General features: G+C 46.0%; 1 protein-coding gene across 1 annotated transcript in view; it reads left to right on the top strand.

The window, feature by feature from the left end:
* The window catches only part of LOC138515760 (sialic acid synthase-like), a 260,081-nt gene that overhangs the window by 53,812 nt on the left and 183,796 nt on the right, over positions 1 to 22,473 (top strand). The window contains exons 2-3 of the mRNA XM_069630463.1: positions 798 to 1,013; positions 5,847 to 5,946. Of these exons, the coding sequence (XP_069486564.1) occupies positions 798 to 1,013; positions 5,847 to 5,946 (316 nt within the window). The remainder of the gene's footprint in view (positions 1 to 797; positions 1,014 to 5,846; positions 5,947 to 22,473) is intronic.

Here is a 22,473-nt window from a genome sequence, read left to right as displayed (position 1 = left end):
CTCTTTTCCCCTTCCCTCTCTCACCACTCCTTACTTGCTTTTGCTCCCTTTTCTCTCCCACCCCAAGCCTTTTTCTCTTTCCTCCTTTCTAAACATCTGCCTTTTGTTGGTGGCTTTTAAGCCTGCTCGGTAATGTCGCTTTCTAGTATAGCGCGTATGGCACTTTGATGTAGCTTGGAGGCATTAAGGGAAGGTGAACCCGAGGGGAGTGTGAAGTGTCGTACCAAAAACAGCAGCAAAAGATTGTGACGTTTGTTTTCCTGGACTCTAAAAGCCATGGAAACCAAGACGGCAGTCACCGTTTAGCGAGGTGCTACTCGGACCTTTGGCTTTTGGGCGGGCTGTGTGTCCTTAACTATGTCCTTGGGGATTCCTTTGTCCCATGCCTACCCCAGAATTGTAGTCTAGCCCATGCGCTTGCGTCCATGTTTGTAGAACTTCATGGGAAAGAAGTATTTTGTTAGTTTTTTATTTATGCATTTCTTCACTTGCTTTATTATATCATATTTCTAGATATTTTATTTTAATTGTTTTTTTAACATGCCTAATAACGTATCCAATACGTACCTGGGTTCGGTTTCTTAGCGTGGATCCGGGAATCGAACCTCTATTGCTCTGCTTGGTTTTGCTTCCAAGAGCAGGCGTTGCAGCGGTTTTATCCTCCGTTCATTATGGTTAGTGTTATGTGGATTCATTCTCGAGTGTGTGTGTGTGACAGTGTGCCATTTGAGCATTTTATACTGTGATTACATATATTTGGCTAAGAAGAACATTTTCATTTTTTACTTTTTTCATAGGATTGTGGGGCGGACTGTGCCAAGTTCCAGAAGAGTGAACTGGAGCATAAGTTTAACAAAAAAGCCTTGGACAGACCGTACACATCCCAACACTCATGGGGAAAGACCTATGGAGACCACAAGCGCCATCTTGAATTCAATCATGATCAGTACAGGGAGCTGCAAAAATATGCCAAGGAGATTGGCATTTTCTTCACTGCTTCTGGCATGGATGAGGTGAGCGATAAACAGTGAAATGGAGTTGAGTAATATTTCCAGTATGTTAACAATTTTGGATTCATCTTGTCCCTCAAGATTATGTAGCCATTTGCCACTGTCGGTAACCAGCTGTTTCTAGCAAAAACGTGATTAAAACAACTTTATTTTGCAACAACAGAATCTGCCTTTCTTCTGTAATGCATATAGAGGCATTTGCTCTGCTGCAAACCATTTCTGCATGTTTGGTGCCCTACAAGTACCCTGCTCGCTCCTCTAGTTTGTGCTTTTACATGCAAGAAAGGCTGCATTTGGCAGAGTAATTGCTTTACGATCTACCTTCACAGCGATTGAAACTAGGAGTTATTTCTGTGCCCCTATACTCTTGGGTTGTCATCCCCTGGAAGGGGACCAGGCCGGCGCTTGATACACCAGAGCATTTAATCTAATGAAAAGACAATACGAAGGCCTATGTGTGGACTCAGTCCCTGCATGCTACCTCGCTCATGCATGCTCTTGGCCCGAACTGCTTGTCTTTGTTACTACAAGGTCTGAATTAGAGCATTGTTCATCTAATCGTTTTTTGTGCTTACTTTCTTTTCGTTTTCCTCTATTTATGCCGGGCAATGCAGGCTCGTTCCAGCTCTTGGGCCATGGCTTTTGCCAGCTTTGACTTGCCTGACTTGTCTGGAGTCCCTTTGCCCAGATCATTGCTGCAGTCTCATTGGCACTTGTAAAGCGTTTTCTTTTAGGACTCTACAATCACAGCTTTCTCACTGGAAATTCTTCCACCAGATTCTGCAGGAGGACATGGCTAAGTTCGTTGAGCAGCGGATGTTGAGGCCACAGTCACGCATTCACTGGCACCCTGCTATAGCAATATGTTTTTAGGTTGTTAGGGACACAAGGCACCGGGCACTATCACTTCAGTGACTTAGTGTTGCAAAGTAAATCCTGGGCTTGCTCTGACATGACCCACACTCTGCCTAAAGTGTTACAAGGCCAAGGTGTTGCCAGATGCTACCTGGAATTAATTCCCACCCAAACATTGTCGGGACGGTCTGGGGGGGCATATATCCGAACAATCCAAGTCCATCACTTGGCTCCTCTCATTTAGGAAACTGGGCATATAACGGTCAATCCCTTGGCTGCGCCAGACCAGCCCACAGAAAACTACAAGAGCAACAATACCTTCCGGGTTTGTAGTCGCCGGCAGAAGTCAGTTTTGTTCCGCTTTGATGTGTTGTCACCATCCTCCAGGCATTGGGGATGGAGATTCCAACTAGACAGTATCTGTTATTTGGGGGTCAACATCACTAGGTCTTTTGAATAATGAAGCAGGGTTAACTATCCTCCCCTTCTCGTGAAGCTGTACGGGGACATGTTGGTGTGGAGTAAGTATTCTAATTCATGGATGCGGTCCATTGAACGCCCTCGGCTTCCTTCCGGGACTATTATATATTTTCCAAACATTCCCAGGTTCAAGTTACAAAAAGCAGGTGGCACCAGTTTCACCGTACTCTCATCTAAGCTCTGGAACTCCCTCCCTGCCATCCTCCGAGCCGAACCCTCCTTTCACCGCTTCAGAAACGGAGTGAAAGCATGGCTTCTTGCCAATGAAAGCTAAAAGCTATGCCCAAAGTCGGCCAGGAGTACTCAAGTCCCACTCTCTGTACATATTTTCCTTCTCTGATATCCATCTATGCTTTTACCTTCTGTACATATATCTCCGACTTGAACATGCTCTGCTATGTAAATAACCTTACGTGTATTGATGACTGCTTTTAACTACGTGTACCTTATTGCTTAACTATGTAACCTTGTCAAGCGCCTGGATGCCCCAGGGCCAGGCGGCGCTATACAAATAATAAACTAAACATATGCTGCCTGTAATGGTCCTGAAGGTACTTCTGAGAGAGGCAAATAGGGTGGATGCTTGGGTTTCTCTGGCAAGGAGCAAAGCTGCAGGTGGCTTACAACACCCTGGTGTTAAGGAGCAAGGAGAGGTGGGTCTGCTAGACCTCACTGTGTATTATAAAGCTGCTCAACAGAGTATTGGTGCTGCACCTTCGTGAAGACCCGGATAAACAATGCTTATTTGGCGAATCGTCATCTTCATCAAGCTACGGTGGGGGAGTGGCTCTGGGGTCTGAGTGAGAAGGTGCTCGGATGGATCAGAGAACGCCCTATATTGGGATTGTTTCATGATAGCTGGAGACGAGGCCTGGGGATGAAGGGGTCACTACGCGGCCTTCTCCTTTGAATCATTTTGGGCCCCTCTGATAAGGGATGACCTCCCAGAGCCTGAGAGATACCAGAGATGGTTCAACGCTGGGCTGGCTAGAGAAGGACAATTGTGGGTGAACGGGCACGTCGTCCTGATTCAAGAGCTTGAATCAGCATAGCACCTTGGGAAGTTGTCTGTCCTTTTGTACTTGCACTTGAAGGGTGGGCTAACAGCGGAGAAGTGGAAGTAATCTGTGCTAAGAGAGCTTACTGTGACAGAAAAGATACTGTGCACAGATGGGGATATGAAGGGGTTAATTTCACAGCTATTTGCGGCATTGGTGGTAGCAGGGGTGGGCACTTCTGAGGGGCTCTGTGCATAGTGGCAGAGGGACTTGGGTAGTGATTTGTAGGATGGCTTGTGACTTAAGATGTGTAGGAGAGCCTTTAAGACTTCTATAGATTGGCAATACGAAATGCATGGAGTGAAATTGTTACATCGTTGGCAGTATGACCCGGTGCGCTCTTGGATGTTCCCGTCAGTGAGCCCGTACTGTTGGCATGCTTTTGGGGGGGAAATGGCTGATTATTGGCACATGTGATGGGGATGTCGGAAGGTGCAGGTGTTCTGGGTGGAGGACCTGGGATGGATTAACGAAGTGGTGGGAGTCAAACGGTACCTGGACCCTATGGAGGAAGGATGGAAGATACTACCTCACTTAGCTCATTTTCTACTGGTGGCTGCGAGAGCATGTCGGGCTAGGCATTGGAAGAGGGAGAATTTGCCAGAAATTGGAGAATGGGTCACCAACAGCATCATCCTAATGGAAAAAAATCACAGCTTTACTTCATGGAGGGAGACTAGACGCGATTCTGTGATAAATTCATGGAAGCCGGATATAACGGGGGGCGGGGGGGAGGCCCACAGTTAGTCACATGGGTGTCTGCAATGGGAAGTCAGCTTGGGAGTAGATTGCACAGCTTGACTGGCTGTTGTGTTGTTTTGGTAGTCTAGGAAGCCGCACAAACAGAGCCTGATCTCTACGGTTTGGAGACGGGGGGTGAAAGTAGTTGTGTAGCGGAGGAATACCCTTGGTTGTGTTGTTGGTTTTTGAGGGAGAAGGTAGGTGTGGGGCGGGAAACGGAAACGAATATGATGCAAATGGCTGTATACCGTTTTTGACGATTGTATGGTGGTTGGTGCATCTTTCTGTGAAAACCAATGCAAATTAGTTTAATTTTTAAAAATGGCTTTCAGTGACGCAATTTTTTTAAAATGTCATTTTAGTTTATTTAGCATTTGTTAGGCACCTATACAACAGAATTGTGTTTCAAAGCGCCACAAGGCAAAGTGAGACGGGAACAAGGGTAAAGAATAACTTTGGCAAAAACAGTAAAGCTACAGTTGTGGGCCTGCTAGGCCTTGTGGCTTTGGACATGCAAGTGCAGTGAAGAGAAGTGCAGGAGATAGGTATGGGTGGGGGGAGGGAGGGTACAAGGAATGGACCAGTGCTGGTAGGGGGCCTGGGAATAAAGTGCCAAGGAGGAGCCCTCGGGCTAAGTGCTAGTGTGGGCGACTCCTAAGGGTGGGGTGCACAGCCGCCAAGCAGGGGCCTGCAGGGGCAGTACAGTTGGGGGGGGGGAGGGGGCAGGTATCTACTGGGTGGAAGGGCCTACAATTGCATATGACCAGTGAACAGTCTGCTAAGCTTCCAGGTGCCCTAAAGTTCTTTAAGGCCATGAATCTGTCAGTTGGGGGCTACCCAAATATCACGTCACCTATATGACTTGGTTAGTTTCACCACAACATGGATTCATTCCTGGTCTAGGTTGCTAGCACCATACAAATATAGCAATTTCTATCCTAGCTTATGCAACAGCATACATGTATGCCTTCTCCAATTGGCGTGATATGGGTTTGGCCACATGGTGGTTTCTCTGAATAGTCTTTGGAAGGCTTTGCTCTCTACAACTAGAACCTTGGGCTGGATGGCTTCTCAGAGTCCCTTGGGCTCCCCAACTGGCTGGTTAACCCTCCTGCTACACTTGTGGGTAAGAAGTAGAATTGACCCAACATTTCACTACAACTTGCAGGACTAATGGATTTGTCATGTTCTCTATTTGTGAAACATTCTTAAATTTCGTAAACTCCTAAAAAGTGATACACACAGGTTTTATTTTAGACTGTCACACAAATGATTGCACATTTATTTTGGGATAAGTCAACAAATCTTACATAATTAAATTAATACATTCATAATTTTATTTTTCAAAGAGCAGCAGTAGCATTTTCTTTGTATCCATTTGCCTTGCTGAACACTACCTGCAACGGTAAACCAATGTATATTGCCTTTTTAGTCTGTATTTTAGCGCAGCTTGGGTGATTAACTAGTGTAGATCTGAGGTATGTTCATATGCATCAGTTTCTGAAACATAGTTTAAAAAACAATTTCCTCAGTGTCAGTAGAACCGGCTTAGCAATACATATCTGGATATGTACCAAACCCTGTTTTCCTCCATTCCAACTCTGCTCAGCCTCTCAAGTACATGCTCTCAGGCACTGATTTTAATATTTGTTTTATTCTCCTATGGTTTTTTTGGTGTTCATTTCTCTTTTTCCGTTTTTAGATGGCTGTAGAGTTTCTGCATGAATTGGATGTCCCGTTTTTTAAAGTGGGATCTGGGGACACCAACAACTTTCCCTATTTGGAAAAGACTGCAAAGAAAGGCAAGTACCTCTAGTTTCTTCCTGTTTTGAAACAGTTAGGATTTACTTGCACCACAACTTGTATTTTGTATGACCTGCATGTCATCCTAACTACAGAGCAGGGTAGTAGTTCCATGGGATGTGTTAAGTTTTGACCCGCTCCCTGTCAATGGGATGTGTGCTTGGGTCATGACTGGAGTGTTGATGTAGAATGCTTAGGGGAGGGGGGGGGGGAGGGGGGTGGGGTGTGTGTGTGTGTGTGTGTGTGTGTGTGTGTGTGTCTGTGTCTCTCTAGAAAAACCCTTGGGACCTGTATCTTAATGGACTAGGGGGCCGGTGGATGTGTCTCCCTGCCTATGTACTTTACCTTATTATCCTCATGTACTTACCTGTAGACTTGACCCAGTAAGACTTATGAAAACCACGAACGGTATGTTTTGACTCCAAAGGATAAACCTAACAGGATGCTTCTGGGGTTTGTCATTTTTCCTCTTCCACCTATATATAATACTATGTATTTCACCTGACTTTCCCATCGGTTAACACCTTATCTCCCATCTCCACTGGTGCATGACTGCTCTTTTGTTGTAATGTATGCTGGTATCCCAGTAGGTGGGGTCAGGGTGGTGGGAGGGAGCCTTTAAAGTAATATTTAACTACAATGCAGTTTGGTATTTTGCTTAATTTTACCTCCCTTTTTGCATGTTGGGTCACTCAGGCACTGTGATTCAGAAAAGGCTGTGTTCTGTGATGTGTATGTTGCTTTTACTGCTGTAAGTGATTTTTTTCGGATGTCAAAGCGGTTTCATGGGAAACTGCTGATATGCCTGCCATTTAGTGCTGTACACAAGGCAACTTACTATGACGTCATTGGTGCATTGTTTCGTCAGTTCGAGTCTTTCAACGTGTTTTACCATTGTGTTTCCTCATAGCATGCACACCACCAACCCTAAAGCACGAAGCATGCAGACTTTCTTTCGTGCATGTTTATGTGTGTGCTCCGAAACACACTGCAAATGTCATTGTCTTCTGTCGCTTCATTAATTTTGTGCCGCACTGCACGTCTTTTTCTATAGTGAGGTTAAGAATGAAATTATGCAAAGCACAATCATACCCATCTAAACTTAGTTTTTTAAATTTCACATTACCAAGCAAGCGGAAAGTGCTTCTTCTACCACATTTGTGCTTTGTGATTTGCAAACTTTATGCAGTAGTACACAACCATCCATGAAGAATCTGGGCCAACAAATTCAGGGAACTTGTACCACACAGAAGAGTTGGCTAACCATTGCACAGATGCAGAATGTTTTCTACTCTAGTTAGGTTGATGGGTAACTAACAAGCATAGTGCATTCCAAATGGTGTTTAAATGATGGGTCGCCCAACGATCGATTGCCTCTAAAATGTATTGTAACCACTGTGCCCATGCTCTGTTAGGGAAATTTTTCTGCAGCCCTCTGATGGATGTGAAACCATATAACCTAAAGTCAAGATGGGCTTCTGCCCAAAAGTAAGACCGAACTATCTAATGGGGTAGCTATTGTAGAGCATCCAGGTTTGGCAGTGAGGTACAGTTTCAGTAGTTACCCACAGATAATACAATACACTGCACTGTTATCTTGAAACAAACAGGTTTTTATAATAAATTACACCTAGAGGAACTAAAAGGTCAAATAAATAATTTGGGTTAAGGATGACGCATAGTGAAACAGTGTATGTACAAAAACAGACCGAAAAGAGCCAAAGGAAGATGCTACCCACTCCTACATTAAAATGACACCAATAGTTTGTGTGAAGCACAATACATATAAGGCTAAGTGAGTTGGGAGAAAAGGGGAACCCCAGACAGTAGTAAAGTGCATTTACATAGCCATGATCGGGACCCAAATTACCAACAGATCAATTGTCACATGTGACGAATCCACAGAAAGAATCCCTTCTCCTCAAGTGGAGCTTCAACCCCCCCCCCCCCCCCCTCTCCCCTGGTGAGGCTAGGGCGGTGAACCGGCTTCCCAACACCCTCCCTAGGGGTTGAGGCAAGTGGGACCTCGCTCTCAGATACTCCCTCTTTGCAAACGTGGACTCCCGTTCCTGTGAAGAACTCGCTGATTCCCTCCATGTGATTGCCTATACGGAATTATCGAACATGCCAAATCAGCCCAAGTTCCATAACTGGGACGGAAAGAAAATAGATGTGTACCATTATCAAATGGAAAGAGCACCCATCTCTTTAAATCACACTCTGAATAACTGTGCAAAGTAAGTTTAAAGAGGAGGACCAGGCAGAGGGATGGGAACCCAAGCAGGGGATGGCTCCTGTATGGGAAACTTCAGAGGAAGGCTGAGCCAACGCAGGCCGTGGAGCCCACGAGTTTCAGAATTGCTTCGGAGAGCAAGAGATGCTGAGGGGTCTGTGTGTACAAGGAAGCAGAAGCCCGGAAGACCAGAACACAGGTTGGTGGTGGCATGGCAACACAGGCAGCATGATGGACAGGCTGTCCCCTCATCTATGCTAATACCACAGCACTGACAAACCGATTCACGGGTTGAGTAGCCGTAATGACAGATGCTGGGAAGTAGGGGAAAGGCATCCGAAGCGGATGTCCTGGAGCTACGGGCACCAGAGATGTGTTCCTCTCCCGTCCCCGACACTAAAGATAAAGGTCAATGGGAATACTGATGCCGTAAAAAGGGACTCCAATCGTAAATACTTGTCCCGGTACAGATGGCGAGACTGTGAAAACCCCATTGGTGAACTGGAACTATATGAATGTGATCATGAGCAGCACAGAAGCTACACAGAGGGATAGAAAGAAAACAAACATTGCTACCTTGGGGAAAGAGTCTAAGAAGCACAAATTGGAACACAATGGACATAATTGCATACTAAAGACCTGAGAGGTCCTTAGGATAGACTTCATACAAGTCCTGTAAAGGAAAAGTCGAATCACAACTGTATAGAAACCCACACGCTCAGGAAATAAAGGCACCACATCAGCCCTCTCATAATCCTGTAGGAAGGAGAAAAGGATTCTGACCATAACCAAGCAACCATTAATAAAAGGAGATCAAGACAATCCAGTCGGGGAGTTGCAGCAACTAACACAAAAGATCACAAGACTATTTGAATTGCATACTAATCTGAACGCGAAGACCACTGCAGAAGCACAACCACCAGGAGAAGGGAGTCATTCTCCTGACCTTAGTTGATTTTAAAAAGTGGTTGGGTCAGTTAGGTTAGTTTTGGACGGCAGACTGCTTCATTGGACATTTGTCCATGACTGACGGGCACCTTAGTAAAGTAGGTAGGAAAGCCCCATAGTGATGGGCAAAGATGGACAATGTTACAAATGTCCTCCAAAACTGTCTGCGTCTGTCCTGCCACGCACTGTAATCATAACTAACCTCTAGCACATAACATTATTGATGGAGGGGTGGGGTGAGTTTGGTGCTTGCTAAAGAAAAGGCTCTGAGGGGGCCATTAAAAGATGGAATACATTTACGCTCAACACCAGACCTGAATGGTCTTCTTACAAAGGGATAAATAATCAACAGGTGTACACGAACTCTGCACATTTCCATAAACAGGAGGATAATGCAAGGATTTAAAAATGTACAGAAAATTAGTAGTATATGCTGGCTTTCTAGTCTCTTGTGGAATTCCCAAGGGATCCCGAGTGGAAGCAGGAAAAACATCTGCGTTAAGGTAAGTACCTTACAAAGACACATTTTCACTTCAATATGTACATTTCCCCAAAGGAATCCACCCCAGAGGAAACCCTTCACAAAGAGTTCCAGGCTGAAGATGCAGAAGACCAAGGGAGACTGCAAAACCAGGTTCTGGGTTATTCTAGTCAATGGTGAACCGTGGTAGCATGGTACCACTGGACCTAAAGGGCCACTAATGGGAAATTTGAGTAACCTGGCAGCCCAGGACCCTCTGATAAGCACCCATGGCACCAGATTCAGAGAATTCGGCTCAGGAACCATAAAGCACAATGTGTGTAAAGCTTTTACTTGGTGAGTTAAAGAATTTGACACACAGGGACTTGAATTCTGGACTAGCCCACAACCCAAAAGCAGATCAATCTGCCTTCCCAGGAGGATGTTGCACCCGATAGGGGCAGAAGCGTAGATTAAGAAGGCACCAAGCAGGTGCTGGAAGCCAACCTAGCTGATCCAGACTGCTTTGAACAAAAAATGGAGCATCCAGCTAGCAGAAAATGGTTTTTTGTATTTATATACAGGGAGGAACCATGCTCTTTTGACAAAAGTATGTCCAAAGATAAATCAGTTTTAACGGTAAGTAGAGCTTCTTATAACGGTTCTACCATGGTGGAAACAGTGGAGGGCAACCCAAGATGTCCAAGACTGACAGCAGAGGCATGGTAGTGGTGTCCCACCACCCTTTTGGACAACAGAGGCTATGAGACCAGGAAGACTGATAACATAGCTCAAGCTGTCACAGTATGGGATAGCCCAGGCAGGACATAGTAGCCAAATGATCATACCAAAGCTAAGGACAGAGGGCTTCGCCACTATGGCCAAACCTGGTCTTAAAATGTAGCAGCCCAGATTTGTAGCAAATCCTTCAGTGACTCGGGTAAGAATCCAGAATATTGAGGAATGCACAAAGTCTGCCCTAGATGCACAACAATGGGCTGGCTTAATCAAGTCCTTTAATCACACACTAGAAAGTCGCAAAGGTGTTTGGTGAGTAGAAAATCAGGCTGGCCCTAAAAACTGCAAAACCCGCAGGTCTCTGGACCAGGCTTTACCCTCGGGTACGTTTGACAAAGCATTTTCGATCTAGTTTGTCAGGGAACGCAAGTCTCATCAGGCCAAGTCTGATGGGCATTATTGTATCTTCATTATCATTCTCAAACATAAACCTATTCGTATCTCTGCATGTATAGAATCCTTGGCACATCTTTGATTAAATGAATATCCTGCTGCAATAGCCATTTCACTCATGAAGGCTCATTTATCAAATAACTATTTTATTTTTGTACATATTGCCCACAAAAGAAAACAAAATGCTGTGTTTTTAACCTGCCGTTTCAGTAAAACCTTTTTAAAAAAAGGGCAGTCTGACATTAACACCAAAAGCCCTCTTCCCAGTAATGCACTGCAGTGTGAAGTGGCATTTAGTTTTTTCTTTTTTTTTTTCTCTCATGTGAAGAATACTTGACAACCTAGACTATTGTGAATCTCTTAGCTGACATCAAGTGGGATGAAGCGCTTGAAAAATAGGTTTTATTTCTAACTGGTTTGATGTTTTTCTGATGGAAACCTTTACCAGTAGGATTTGACTGCATTGGTGTGGCTTTTCCGTGACCCTCCTTTTGGCGACATGTCCGCCCATTTTTATTGGGGAAACCCCTTAAATCACACTGTCGGTGATGGCTAGCTATCAGACCACTAGTCCAAATACTTAATGAATCAGGTAATCACTGACGGATTATCGCGTTACTTTAAAAAAAAGTTTTAATGTGTTTACATTTTTAAATATTCCATAATGGCAAAATTATACAGTGGAATACGTTTCAGGTCAGAATGAAAACTAGAGTAATGTGTAACGGCATTTGATCAATTTAACTTTAAGATCTCATAGCATTTAATAAGGTAATCTTACCAGCAGCTAACAAGTATGCAATTCTACCGCTGCAGCAGCCAAGAAGACCTATGCCATCTTGGAAACCTCACAAGAATGCCCGTTTTCTAGACCTTGGTTCCACTGGACCCACTACTCAAACACAGCAGTGGATTCTGCTGCCCTCATCTACATGTCTCTTCCTCCATGATCCACCGGATAATGTGAGGCAGTGTCGGCAACACATCTTTGCAGTAAGAGTATTAATTCTTCAACTTTTGGCTGATAAAGGCATTGACCGAAAAACGATTGAATCGGGACAAGTTGGTACAAAAAGGTTAGGAAACGAATGCATAGAGCTAAAAGACATCCATTGCCCACAGCATCTCTTCTGTGTCAAAGGCCTTCTGCATCCTTATCCAGTTGCATGCAGGACTTCGCTTGAGCATACAGCAGCAATGTCTAGATGGTTCAGTGGCAACAGAAAACTGGTGGCTGGAGTTATTTCACCTCACAGAAAAATCAGCACTCACTTTCTTAGTTTAGCAAAGCATCTACCCTGTTAGTGGGTGTTGATTCTAGCATCAGCCAATGGTGAAAAGTCTTGTTATGCATGGTTCTCTCCAGTGGATGAGGAGACCACCTACTTCACTTGTCCGCGCAAGGGATTTCGTTGACAAGCAAGCTTCTCACACTACTGTAGTTGATGGCAGTCCATCTGGCGTTGAAAACCTTCTGGTTTTTCATCCAGGATTAAGGGCTTCTGGTGCTGATGGACAACACCAGCATGGGGCAGAGGGCAATTTGTTGATGCTGTTTGTGGGGGAAGGCTCAACAAATATGGTACATGCTTCTACCTCAACACCTTTGTGTTTTTAGTCTATTCCCACTGGGAGGATGGGGAGGATCGCTCAAGTGCTCACCTTGGAGATGGGCAGGGGTGGGGGGTGTTGCCAGCCTTCACTTCACAAGTTCAAATCCTGGCAGCACAATCGCCTATTATTAGAGTGGTAAAAAAACGGGACGAAGTGAAACCTGATGATCATTTATCTCCACTTAAATCCCACCTACACTGCTGAATGGGCCATTCAGAATTCTCTGATTTCGATTTCTTTCTGTCTAAAGATGACCACCTAAAGGCAGTGTCTTCCTCTAGCCAATGGCTAGTGTTCTACTTGGATTTGGTAAGTGTGCCTTACAAAACACACTGTGGATTAAGTCACCCTTCTATCAAGCTCACATTTGCCTGTCCCTCACATACTCTTCCTTCTACTCATGTTCCTCAATCTACCTACTTCTCCCCACTCCTCCCTCCAGTCTTTGTCCCTCTGTCTCTCACTATGTCTAGGCTTCACCTTCATCCTTTGTTACTGCTCCATATGCTATACTACTTGCTCCTCCATACTCTCTCCCCCACTACTACTCCCACCAGCTGCTACTCACTCGCTCTTTTTTCACCTTTTACCATACACATCACATTCACTTCGTACACTACTTTTTCTAACCACTTGCAACACTAACTCACGCTACACTACCACTTCTACTTCTAAGCAAATACCTCACCTGCTCCTGAAAATGCCTTCACAATTAACTGCTCCTTCATCTCTTCTGCTGCTCTCTTGGTCGTACATCTGCTCATCCTATGGCCTCACCTGAAATACACACACTTCCGGTTCTCTTTTGCCATCTTGTAACCCCCTCCCTATGCTGCTATTCGTTCTCTCTCACTGGCCAATCTGACCCGGTCTTCCCCACCTGGGGTGGGTTAAAGAACAGTCGTAAGTAGTGAGTTAAGACCTGCCTACTTTTTCGAGACAAGTCTGCTGTGGAACAGCAATGGCGGCCCGGAAAAGCAAGTGTTCGTGTTCCAGAGAAAGGTGCTGGGTGCTCCCGAGGTAAGCTCTTCTGGGGAGGGCTGGTATTTCTTCCCTCTTAATCCCTGGTGATCTAGGGAGATTGTGGGTCATTACGTGGCTTGCTTAAGTGCAGCCCCGGATGAGTCTTCTGTCGGACGCGTATGTCTATGCTGCGCTCTTTCCCCATCTTGGATCAATGAGCCGGTGGCACACATCCGCAGGGTTGTCACGACTTAGATTTTCTCCCTCTCCAAATAAAGGGTGCTGGATCTAAATTTCCACTTAGATATATTTTCTTGGTTTATTGTTTGGATGAGATGTCCCTAAAAGAAATGGGGAGACACTGGCAAGCATCTTCTATTTAAGGCAAGCCTTGAGACGAAGGGGTACTGCATGCTGGTAAAATGGGGGAGGCAGGAATTGGGGGGGGTGGGTGTTGCCTCAACTGCCAGATTTTACCTCTGGGTAGGATATGCTCTTGATTGCTCATGTCTGCCACCTGCGGCTGAGGGGTTCCTGTCCAGTCTCCTGAAGCTAAAAAGTAGAGGGATCTTTTTTCCATCAACTGAAAGGCAAAGAAGGCATTTGTGTCAAGATTTCAAGTGCCCTGTAAAATGGGCAGTGTCCTTTGCATGTGTTCAAATGTTTTGCTGTATGTTTCCTCTGGTCTGCCGTAGTAACTTGGGCAATTCTTACACCAGCACAATCTTGCAAGCTTTTGATGATCTTTGCTAGCGATATGTTCGGAAACCGGTTTCACCTGTTCGTGTTACCAGAAAAGAAGGTGCCGTGTACCCAGATCTCCTCTCCAACATGGAGCAGGTATGGGGGTTTGTCTGCAGAATATGTATACCTGTGGCAATGTTCTCAATGAGTCTCGTGGCCATATACATATGGATGAAACTTAATATTAAGCGATCATTGTGGGCTCCGAGGCTAAGGGTCGTCCTTCAGGGGCTCCCTACCCCAACAGATATTATAACAATACAGAGTCTCTGTAGCTAGACTATATTAGGAAATACTTCTCTTTTGGCACTTTCCCTCCAGATTCTATGCCCCCCCCCCCCAAACTTTTTACTTTTGTATTTTAAACTTCTCCTGACTTTTTACAAGAAGTGAAGCTTTTAGCTTTCCTTCCCTAGACTTTTGCTCATTTTGTCATGGGGAAACCGATCAGTCCTTCAAATTAGCAGTACTGGGAAACTGTTGCCATTGGTCTGTTTACCTTTTACATTTTTACATTTTTGACAGTGCACACAGCATCTAACGACTTTTGTCACCGTAGTCTTTTTGGTTACTTTTATATGTGCGTAAACACAAGCTGGTAGCAGCAGATAATCTTTTACAATTTTTGCATTATTGTTGTTTCATCTGCATTTCCCTCATCTGGCTACTAAATGTGGCTAGCGCCCTAAAATGGCTGTGCCACGAGATTTCCCACTTGTTCTGTGGCCATATTGTTTGGCTTTCTTTCTGCTTTGTCAGGTGAGGAAATCCCTTATTGTCATGCATTCGCCCAAGAAATCTGCTGCTTTTGCGGGCTAAAGCTGGCCTGGTGTGGGTGGACCCAGGATCTGCGTGGGACTGTCTGGTCTCACTCCCCATCTGAGGCTGTAAAATTGAGTATCTTTGGCAACCTTTCACCACCACCAAAACTGTTCCTACCTCAGCCCCCTCTGCTAAGAAAAAGCTTTGTGAATTTTGGGCACAATGCCCCATACATAATAGGAATTGGATTTACAAAGTTGGGGGATAATTCGTGTGAACTGGTTTCAGTCTACGGCATCACTACTTGCCTTCTTTGTGTTGAATATGTTAATGATTGCAGTTCTTAGAACCTAAAGGTGACTGTGGGTATATTTAATAATTTAGTGTTTTCATGTTCTACTTGCTTAATTAATTTCCTAGTGTATAGTTTGGGCCTATAATAACTATAGTATTTTTGAACTTGCCTGTCTAAATTGAATGATTGTGTGCTTCATTGTGTATCCCTGACCCCCACCCCCTTCACTTACTCCTGAGACTAAGCCTTGACCACTCTCTACGCTTACCTTGATTGGGTTTGGCTAATCTCGAGTTCCCCGGTTCACTAAAACTAGGGTGGCCACCTAAAATCGGTCCACCAGGCCTACAGAGGGCAAACATGATATAGCCATAGCTCTCTAACTCTCAGGTACTTCCTTAGTGACCTAGATGTGGTAGTTTAATTGCTGTGACAGGTATTTCTTCGGGATGGTCGTCTTTGAACCTCTAACATTACTCTCCTCTGACCTTGCTGCCTCTCTCCAAATACTAGCTCTCCTGCTACCTGTTTATATAATGCTCTCCTGACCTTAATCATGCTCTCCTTTCTTTATAAGATGGATTTCCAAAATCAGCCCCTGGGGCGAGAATCTTTTAATGGCTCCCTATTAAAAGTAAAGCCGGAAGACACTGTTAGCCAAAAAACAATCCAGGTAGATGCAAGCAGTCAATCCTTGGTCTCAGGAAAAGGGTGAGGGTGATCTAGGGCTACAATGAGTCCAGAGAGCAGCACTTAATAATTCAAATTTGAAAGTGAGGATATCAAAATAGTTATTTCGAAGGGATTATGTCCTCTGACATATTCCTTAGCTTTGATAATAGATCATCTCCGAGCTTGCTGGCCTCGAATTTTTTTTTCAGTAGAGGATGCTGCGCGCCGATGTCCCTCGAGCCGATGTCTATCGACAGCCTCCGTATCGGCGCCGACATCACCACGCGTATAAATACAGCGTCCGTTGCTCAGTTCCGCTTTTCCGCGCTTCATGGGGCCTCGGAATATCGTTGCTCAGTTCTTCAGTCGAATATATCAATATATTCCTCGTGAATACCGACTCGTACTCAATGGCTTCCTCACCCGAACAGACGACTCCACGGTCCGGCTTCAAAAAATGTCGAGACTGTGGAAAGAAAATGTCGTTGACCGATCCTCACAGGATCGGTTTGTGGTGCCTGGGAGTCGAGCACCATTGTTCGGAGTGCGAGGACTGCATGTACATGACGGCGAAAGCCTTCAAGGAGCGTAAGGGGAAGCTCGAGAGAGGTAAGACAGTTAAAACTTCTTCGCAAGTTTCCTCCGCGGAGTCGAGACATTCGTCTCCTCGCCATCATAAGACATTCTCGTTCTAGGTCTCAAAGCAGTTCCCATCACTCTTCGAGATCTAAGAATTCAAAAAAGACGCCGAAGATCCCCTTCCTCGTCTTCGTCTTCTTCCGTTTTCCCAAAAAGGGTCTCCTGCCCCACAAAACATAGCTCTCAGGCTGAGTGGGAGGAATTTAGGAAAAAGATGCTAAGCGTCTTCGAGAAAGCGGCCTCGACCCCCTCGAAGACTGCTGAGGGTGATACCCTGGGTGAAAGACCCGAAAAAAACAAAGCTGCGAGTCGCAATACCCGGCGAAAGAAGCCACTCGAGAGCGTCACACACCCTTGAGTAAAGGCAAAGTTGCGTCTTCGCCATCGTCGAAGATCCCTTCGACACATAGATCGCCGAGAAAGGATAAACCAACGGCCACCTCAGAGCCAGTGGCCATGCCCAGAGCCTCGAATGTCGTCGACAACCTCGAGTAGAATCCCGATACTCTCGAGTTTGAGGCCTCTACCACCTTTCTCGACGCCTTTTTCGATGGCTTCGAAGCCTTTAACGTCCGCGTCGACGTTTTCTCAGCCAATCATGACAAACTTAGCTCCTTCTGCTCTGGAAATGGGATTTAAGACCTGATCACTCAAGAGTCTTATCTTCTATTAATGAAGAAGGGGAGGATTCAGATCAGGAAAGACCTTTTGAGTTGCAGGGAACCTCTTTGAGAGGTAAGGACTTTCGCTTCTATTCCGCATTCGGAAAGGGCAGAGGACAGCCGATTCAAAGGGGTCAGAAGAAATTCACCCGAGGTGGACGGAGTAAATACACAAAAGCCGCAGCAGCAGCATGTGCCTCTTTACCCTCGGCATCTGCATCAGCCGCCTCCAAACCGCTCTGAGGACTCTCTTCACAAAACACCAGTAGGGGGCAGGTTAACTCAACATCTGACGGAATGGCAGATGCTTGGGCATTGGAGACAGTTGCCCAAGGTTACTGCCTTCCTTTTCTACGCATCCCTCAGTCATCCACTGGGGAACAGCTCTCTGAAAGTTCCAGATCCGCTCCTCTTGCAGGAAATTGTAGACCTGCTAGAGAAAGGTGCCCTAGAACCGGTAACTGTAGCCGAGAGGAACAAGGGACCCCCCCACCCTCCCCATACTTTCTCATACCGAAGGACGGAGGACTGAGACCTATCTTGGACTTACGAGAATTGAACAAGTTCCCCAGGAAGGACAAGTTCAAGATGGTAACTCTCTCTCAGATCCTTCAGGCCCTCCAGCTCCATGACTGGCTGGTATCTCTGGACCTCCAGGATGCTTATTACCATGTGCCAATCTATCTCAAACACAGGAAATACCTGAGGTTTGAAATTGGCGGCTCTCATTATCAATTTCGAGTCCTGCCATTTGGGCTGACCTCTGCCCCTTCACCAAGCTAATGTCGGTAGTGGCTGCAAGTCTAAGGAGGGACGGGATCCACGTCTACCCCTACCTGGACGATTGGTTGATCAGAGCTGTATCTTCGGAACCAGCTCAGATCCAGCTAGATTATGTCTGCCACTTCCTTCACAAACTGGGCTCTCCCTCAATTTAAAGAAGTCACAGATGATACCATCACAGAGACTCCAGTTCATTGGAGCGGTCCTGGACACTTCCCTGGGAAAAGCCTCGCCACAGGAGGTGAGGGCTCAAGATATTCTGCAGATGGTCACCAAGTTTCAAAATGCCCAACGTCTCCCAGCCTTCGACGACTTGAGGTTGCTAGGCCTCATGGCATCCTGCATCTTCTTGTGCCAGAGGCTCGCCTGAGAATGAGATCTCTTCAGTGGGCACTGAGAACTCGGTCGCAATTCTCAGGGAGAATGACGGACCTCCTTCAGGTTGCGGACAAGGTGGCTCGAGACCTTCAGTGGTGGGCCTGCCAGAAAAACATCTTGAAGGGGGAACTGTTTTGGCAACCATGGCCGGAGATAACGGTAGTCACAGATGCCTCACTCACGGGGTGGGGAGCCCATACCAACGACTTGACCATCAGCGGTCATTGGTCTCCATCGGAGTCCAGACTACATATCAACCGGTTAGAGCTGAGAGCAATCAGACTAGCGCTGAAAGCTTTACTGCCATCTGTACAAGGGAAAAATGTCCTGATAATGACAGACAACACAGTGGCCATGCACTACCTCAACAAAAGAGGAGGCGTAGGATCACTGCCACTGTGCAGAGAGGCAATGCAGCTCTGGTTTTGGGCAATTCAAGAAGGAATCGCTCTATCGGCATTCGACCTAGCCGGAGAGAAGAACTTGACAGCGGACGCTCTGTGCAGGCAGGGCACAGTCTCCCACGAGTGGGAACTAGCTCAGGAAGTCCTTCATGAGATCTTTGCCCTTTGGGGAACCCCTCAATTGGATCTGTTTGCCACCAGTACCAACAGAGTGCGATCTGTTTTGTTCTAGGGAATTTTCCCCGAGAGGAGCTCTAGGGGACGTGTTCGTAGTGGACTGGGAGTTTCCACTCCTGTACGCGTTTCCACCAGTCCCTGTAATTCCTCAAATGATCAGAAGGTTAGAAGATTCCGGAGAACCATGATCCTAATTGCCCCAGACTGGGCCAGGAGAACGTGGTATCCGGACCTTCTGGACATGTCCATCTGCCCTCCAATTCGTCTTCCACTCCAGGAGAATCTTCTCTCACAGAAGGGATGTTCGGTTCTCCATCCAGACATCAGAACCCTCAACCTTCAGGCCTGGCTTCTGAAAGGTTGAGCTACAAGGATTGGAACCTCCCTGATGACGTCATGGAAGTGTTGCTTTCGGCCAGAAGGCTAGCAACAAAGTCTTTATACTGCTGCCGTTGGAACAAGTTTTGCAGCTGGTGTAGAGAAGAGAATATCGACCCCTTTTCATGTGGTACACCAACAGTGTTATCCTTTCTACTCTACTTGGCAAATTCAGGCCTTCAAGTTGGCACTATCAAGGGCTATCTCGCAGCGCTATCGATCTTCAAGCGCACTGCGGAGGAGCCTTCGTATTTCAAATTACCCTTAGTAATACAATTTCTAAAGGGATTAACTAATGTCTACCCTCCAAGACCTTTCCAGGTTCCTTTATGGGACTTAAATTTAGTCTTAAATTTCCTGATGGGTACTCCTTTCGAACCACTCCACTTTTGTTCGCTAAGATTTCTCACCCTTAAAACTATCTTATTGGTGGCTTTAACATCTGCTAGAAGGGTGAGCGAATTACAAGCACTATCTTGTAAACCCCCTCATACAATTTTTCATGAAGACAAGGTTGTCCTATAGGTGAAGCCTAATTTCCTCCCAAAGGTGGTTTCTGAATTCCACATCACTCAGAAAATCACTTTACCTTCATTCTATACGCCTCCCCATCTGGGGAAACAGGAAGAAAGGCTACATAGGCTGGACCCAAGGCGAACTTTAAGCTTTTACATCAGCAAACTTCCTAGGATTAGGCAAGCAGACCAACTGTTTGTGGGTTACTCAGGGCACAAGTTGGGACTACCGATAACAAAACAAACCATTTCCAGATGGATTATTTTGGCCATCCTGGAATGCTACAAACTGGCAGGGAAAGAGTCTCATCAAAATTTTAGGGCTCATTCAACCAGGAGTATCGCAGCCTCCTCGGCCCTCCAAAGAGGGGTGCCGGTTCGAGATATATGTGCGGCTGCCACATGGTCGTCCGCACATACCTTCACAAGATTTTACAACCTGGATTCCTCCTCTAGTCGAGACAAGGTTTGGCAAAGCCGAATTACATTCGGTTCATTCCTGAAAGGAAACATGGCATTTTACTCCCACATCTAATTGCACACCACTGCTATGGGAGTCTATCAAAGATGAATACGTCGGAGAACACAATCCCTTCGAAGAACAAGTTACTTCTTACCTTGTAACGTTCTTTCGATGGGATGTTCCTCCGACGTATTCCTTATCGCCCCTCCCGTCCATCCCCGCAGTAATACTTCCCTTGTGGTTGCAGCTTACGCTCCTTCAAGGTCAATAACCAATTCATGTAAAATTGTTAACGTCAAAACGGAACTGAGCAACAGATGCTGCGCGAGTCTGTCTATACGCGTGGTGACGTCGGCGCCGATACGGAGGCCGTCGAGGGACACCGGCTGGAGGGACGTCGACGCGCAGCGCCCTCTTCTGAAAAAATGTTTCCGAGGCCAGCAAGCTGGGAGATGATCTATTATCAAAGATATGGAATACGTCAGAGGAACATCCCATCGAAAGAACGTTACAAGGTAAGAAGTAACTTGTGCTTCTGGAGCTTGTGGCTCTGCTTCAATCACATGCTCTGCATAGTCCGACACCTAGTGGAAGTCGCGTAGTATTATAAGATTTGTTTTTGAAACGCAAACGGGTCCTGATTAGTAATACTATCTCTAGTGTGACGTGTACTGTACCCTTGGTACTTCACCCGTTGAGATCCCTCAGATTGTTTTTTTCCACCATCAAAGTCGTAAATGCGGCTTTCTCTTCCAGGCTGATGCCTTTTTGATTTTAACTAAAGTTATTCCGGTCGAATTTCTTCCTTTCCTTTGTTTGCCTCGCTGCACGACTGCTCATCCACTCGACAGGTCCTGACCAACACCCACAGTGTCGCCGACTGATCAATGCCCAGACGCGGCCTTACCGGACCTCTTCGGGTTTCGGCCCATTACAGGAGGGAGAGGTTCTCTATACTGACTACTTTTAGAGAATGTTTATCCCATTTCTTCTATTTTCGTCCAACTGCCCTGTTAAAACATAATGGACGAAACCCCATTTTACATTTTGTCCCTCCAGTCACCGTAAATTCCCATGGAGAGATATGCACCAAGTGTGCAACCACTGTCTCCTGATGGATCATGCCAAAAAGCACCGTAAATCCTGTTGGGTTTTCCGTCCAAAAATCCTAAAGGATTGGTGGATGAAACGCTGGGCCGCTCACACCCTACAGGCCGAGGCTTCCATAGACGTGACCGAAGATTCCAGCGAGGGCACTTACGGAGCCATGAGTGATGCTGAGGGCGATCAGGATCCGTCTGGACCTCAAGTGCAGGCCCCCCGACTCTGAGAAGCAGGCCGGCGGTCCTGTGATGAAGACCTGATTCCAGGGCAGAAACGCAAACAAGCTAAGGACATACCCCATGGGTGACTCGACAGCATCAAGGCCCATGCAGTGACTGGGGATAAAGCCTCAGATTCCTCACTGTCCTCTGGTCCATCACGCACGCTTTCGACAAATGACAGTTCCCGAAAGTGAAGGTTGGTTCGGACACTGCATAGAAAAGTCCTCCTTTCGCAAGCTGAAAAACAAGCATCAAGACATCTCCGCGTCTCCTTTAAAAAAAAAAAAAAAAAAAAATACAAAAAACGCAGAGAGTACAAGCGATGATTCAAAAAACACATTAGTGCTTCTCTACTAAAAGCAAGGTCGCTGAAAAAACATTTTCGATGCCCCTAAACCCCAAGGTCACCCAGACAGTTTTCTACTCCCTTAGACACCCTTTCTGGGGTTATGTGCCATAAAGATAGCATTCCCTCAAAGCCTACCCCTACTAAGAATGTCTCCCTCTCCCAGGGCCCGGTCATCTGGGCCTTCCCACCAGAATGTAATTTTACTCCAGAACAAGTTTAATATAATTTTAGGGAGAATGTCCTGTTTCGTGGACTTAACACCCCGAGCAATTAACAGTACTTGGAGATGCCTCACAGCCAGGGGAATCGGCAGAGCCACCCCCTACCAAGAAGTCTTGCCTTGAGCCACAGCCGAGCACCTCTGTTCTAGGCATTCCGCCTCGGCATCCCAAAACATCACGCAGTACCAAGCAGGGTCTCAGGGGGACCCCTATAGCCAGGACCAAGACCAGTACTACGATTATGACATTTACATAGTACAATCACCAGACCATCATGACCAGCCGGCTGCGGACTAGCCAGTTGACATCCAACTCCAGTACAACAAATTGTTACTGAAGACATTTCAACA

This window comes from Ambystoma mexicanum, chromosome 6q (assembly GCF_040938575.1).
Source record: "Ambystoma mexicanum isolate Mex_15411 chromosome 6q, UKY_AmexF1_1, whole genome shotgun sequence".
NCBI classification, from domain to species: Eukaryota; Metazoa; Chordata; class Amphibia; order Caudata; family Ambystomatidae; genus Ambystoma; species Ambystoma mexicanum.
The sequence above is the reverse complement of the archived record's forward strand: the minus strand, read 5'-3'. Positions and strand labels throughout refer to the sequence as shown.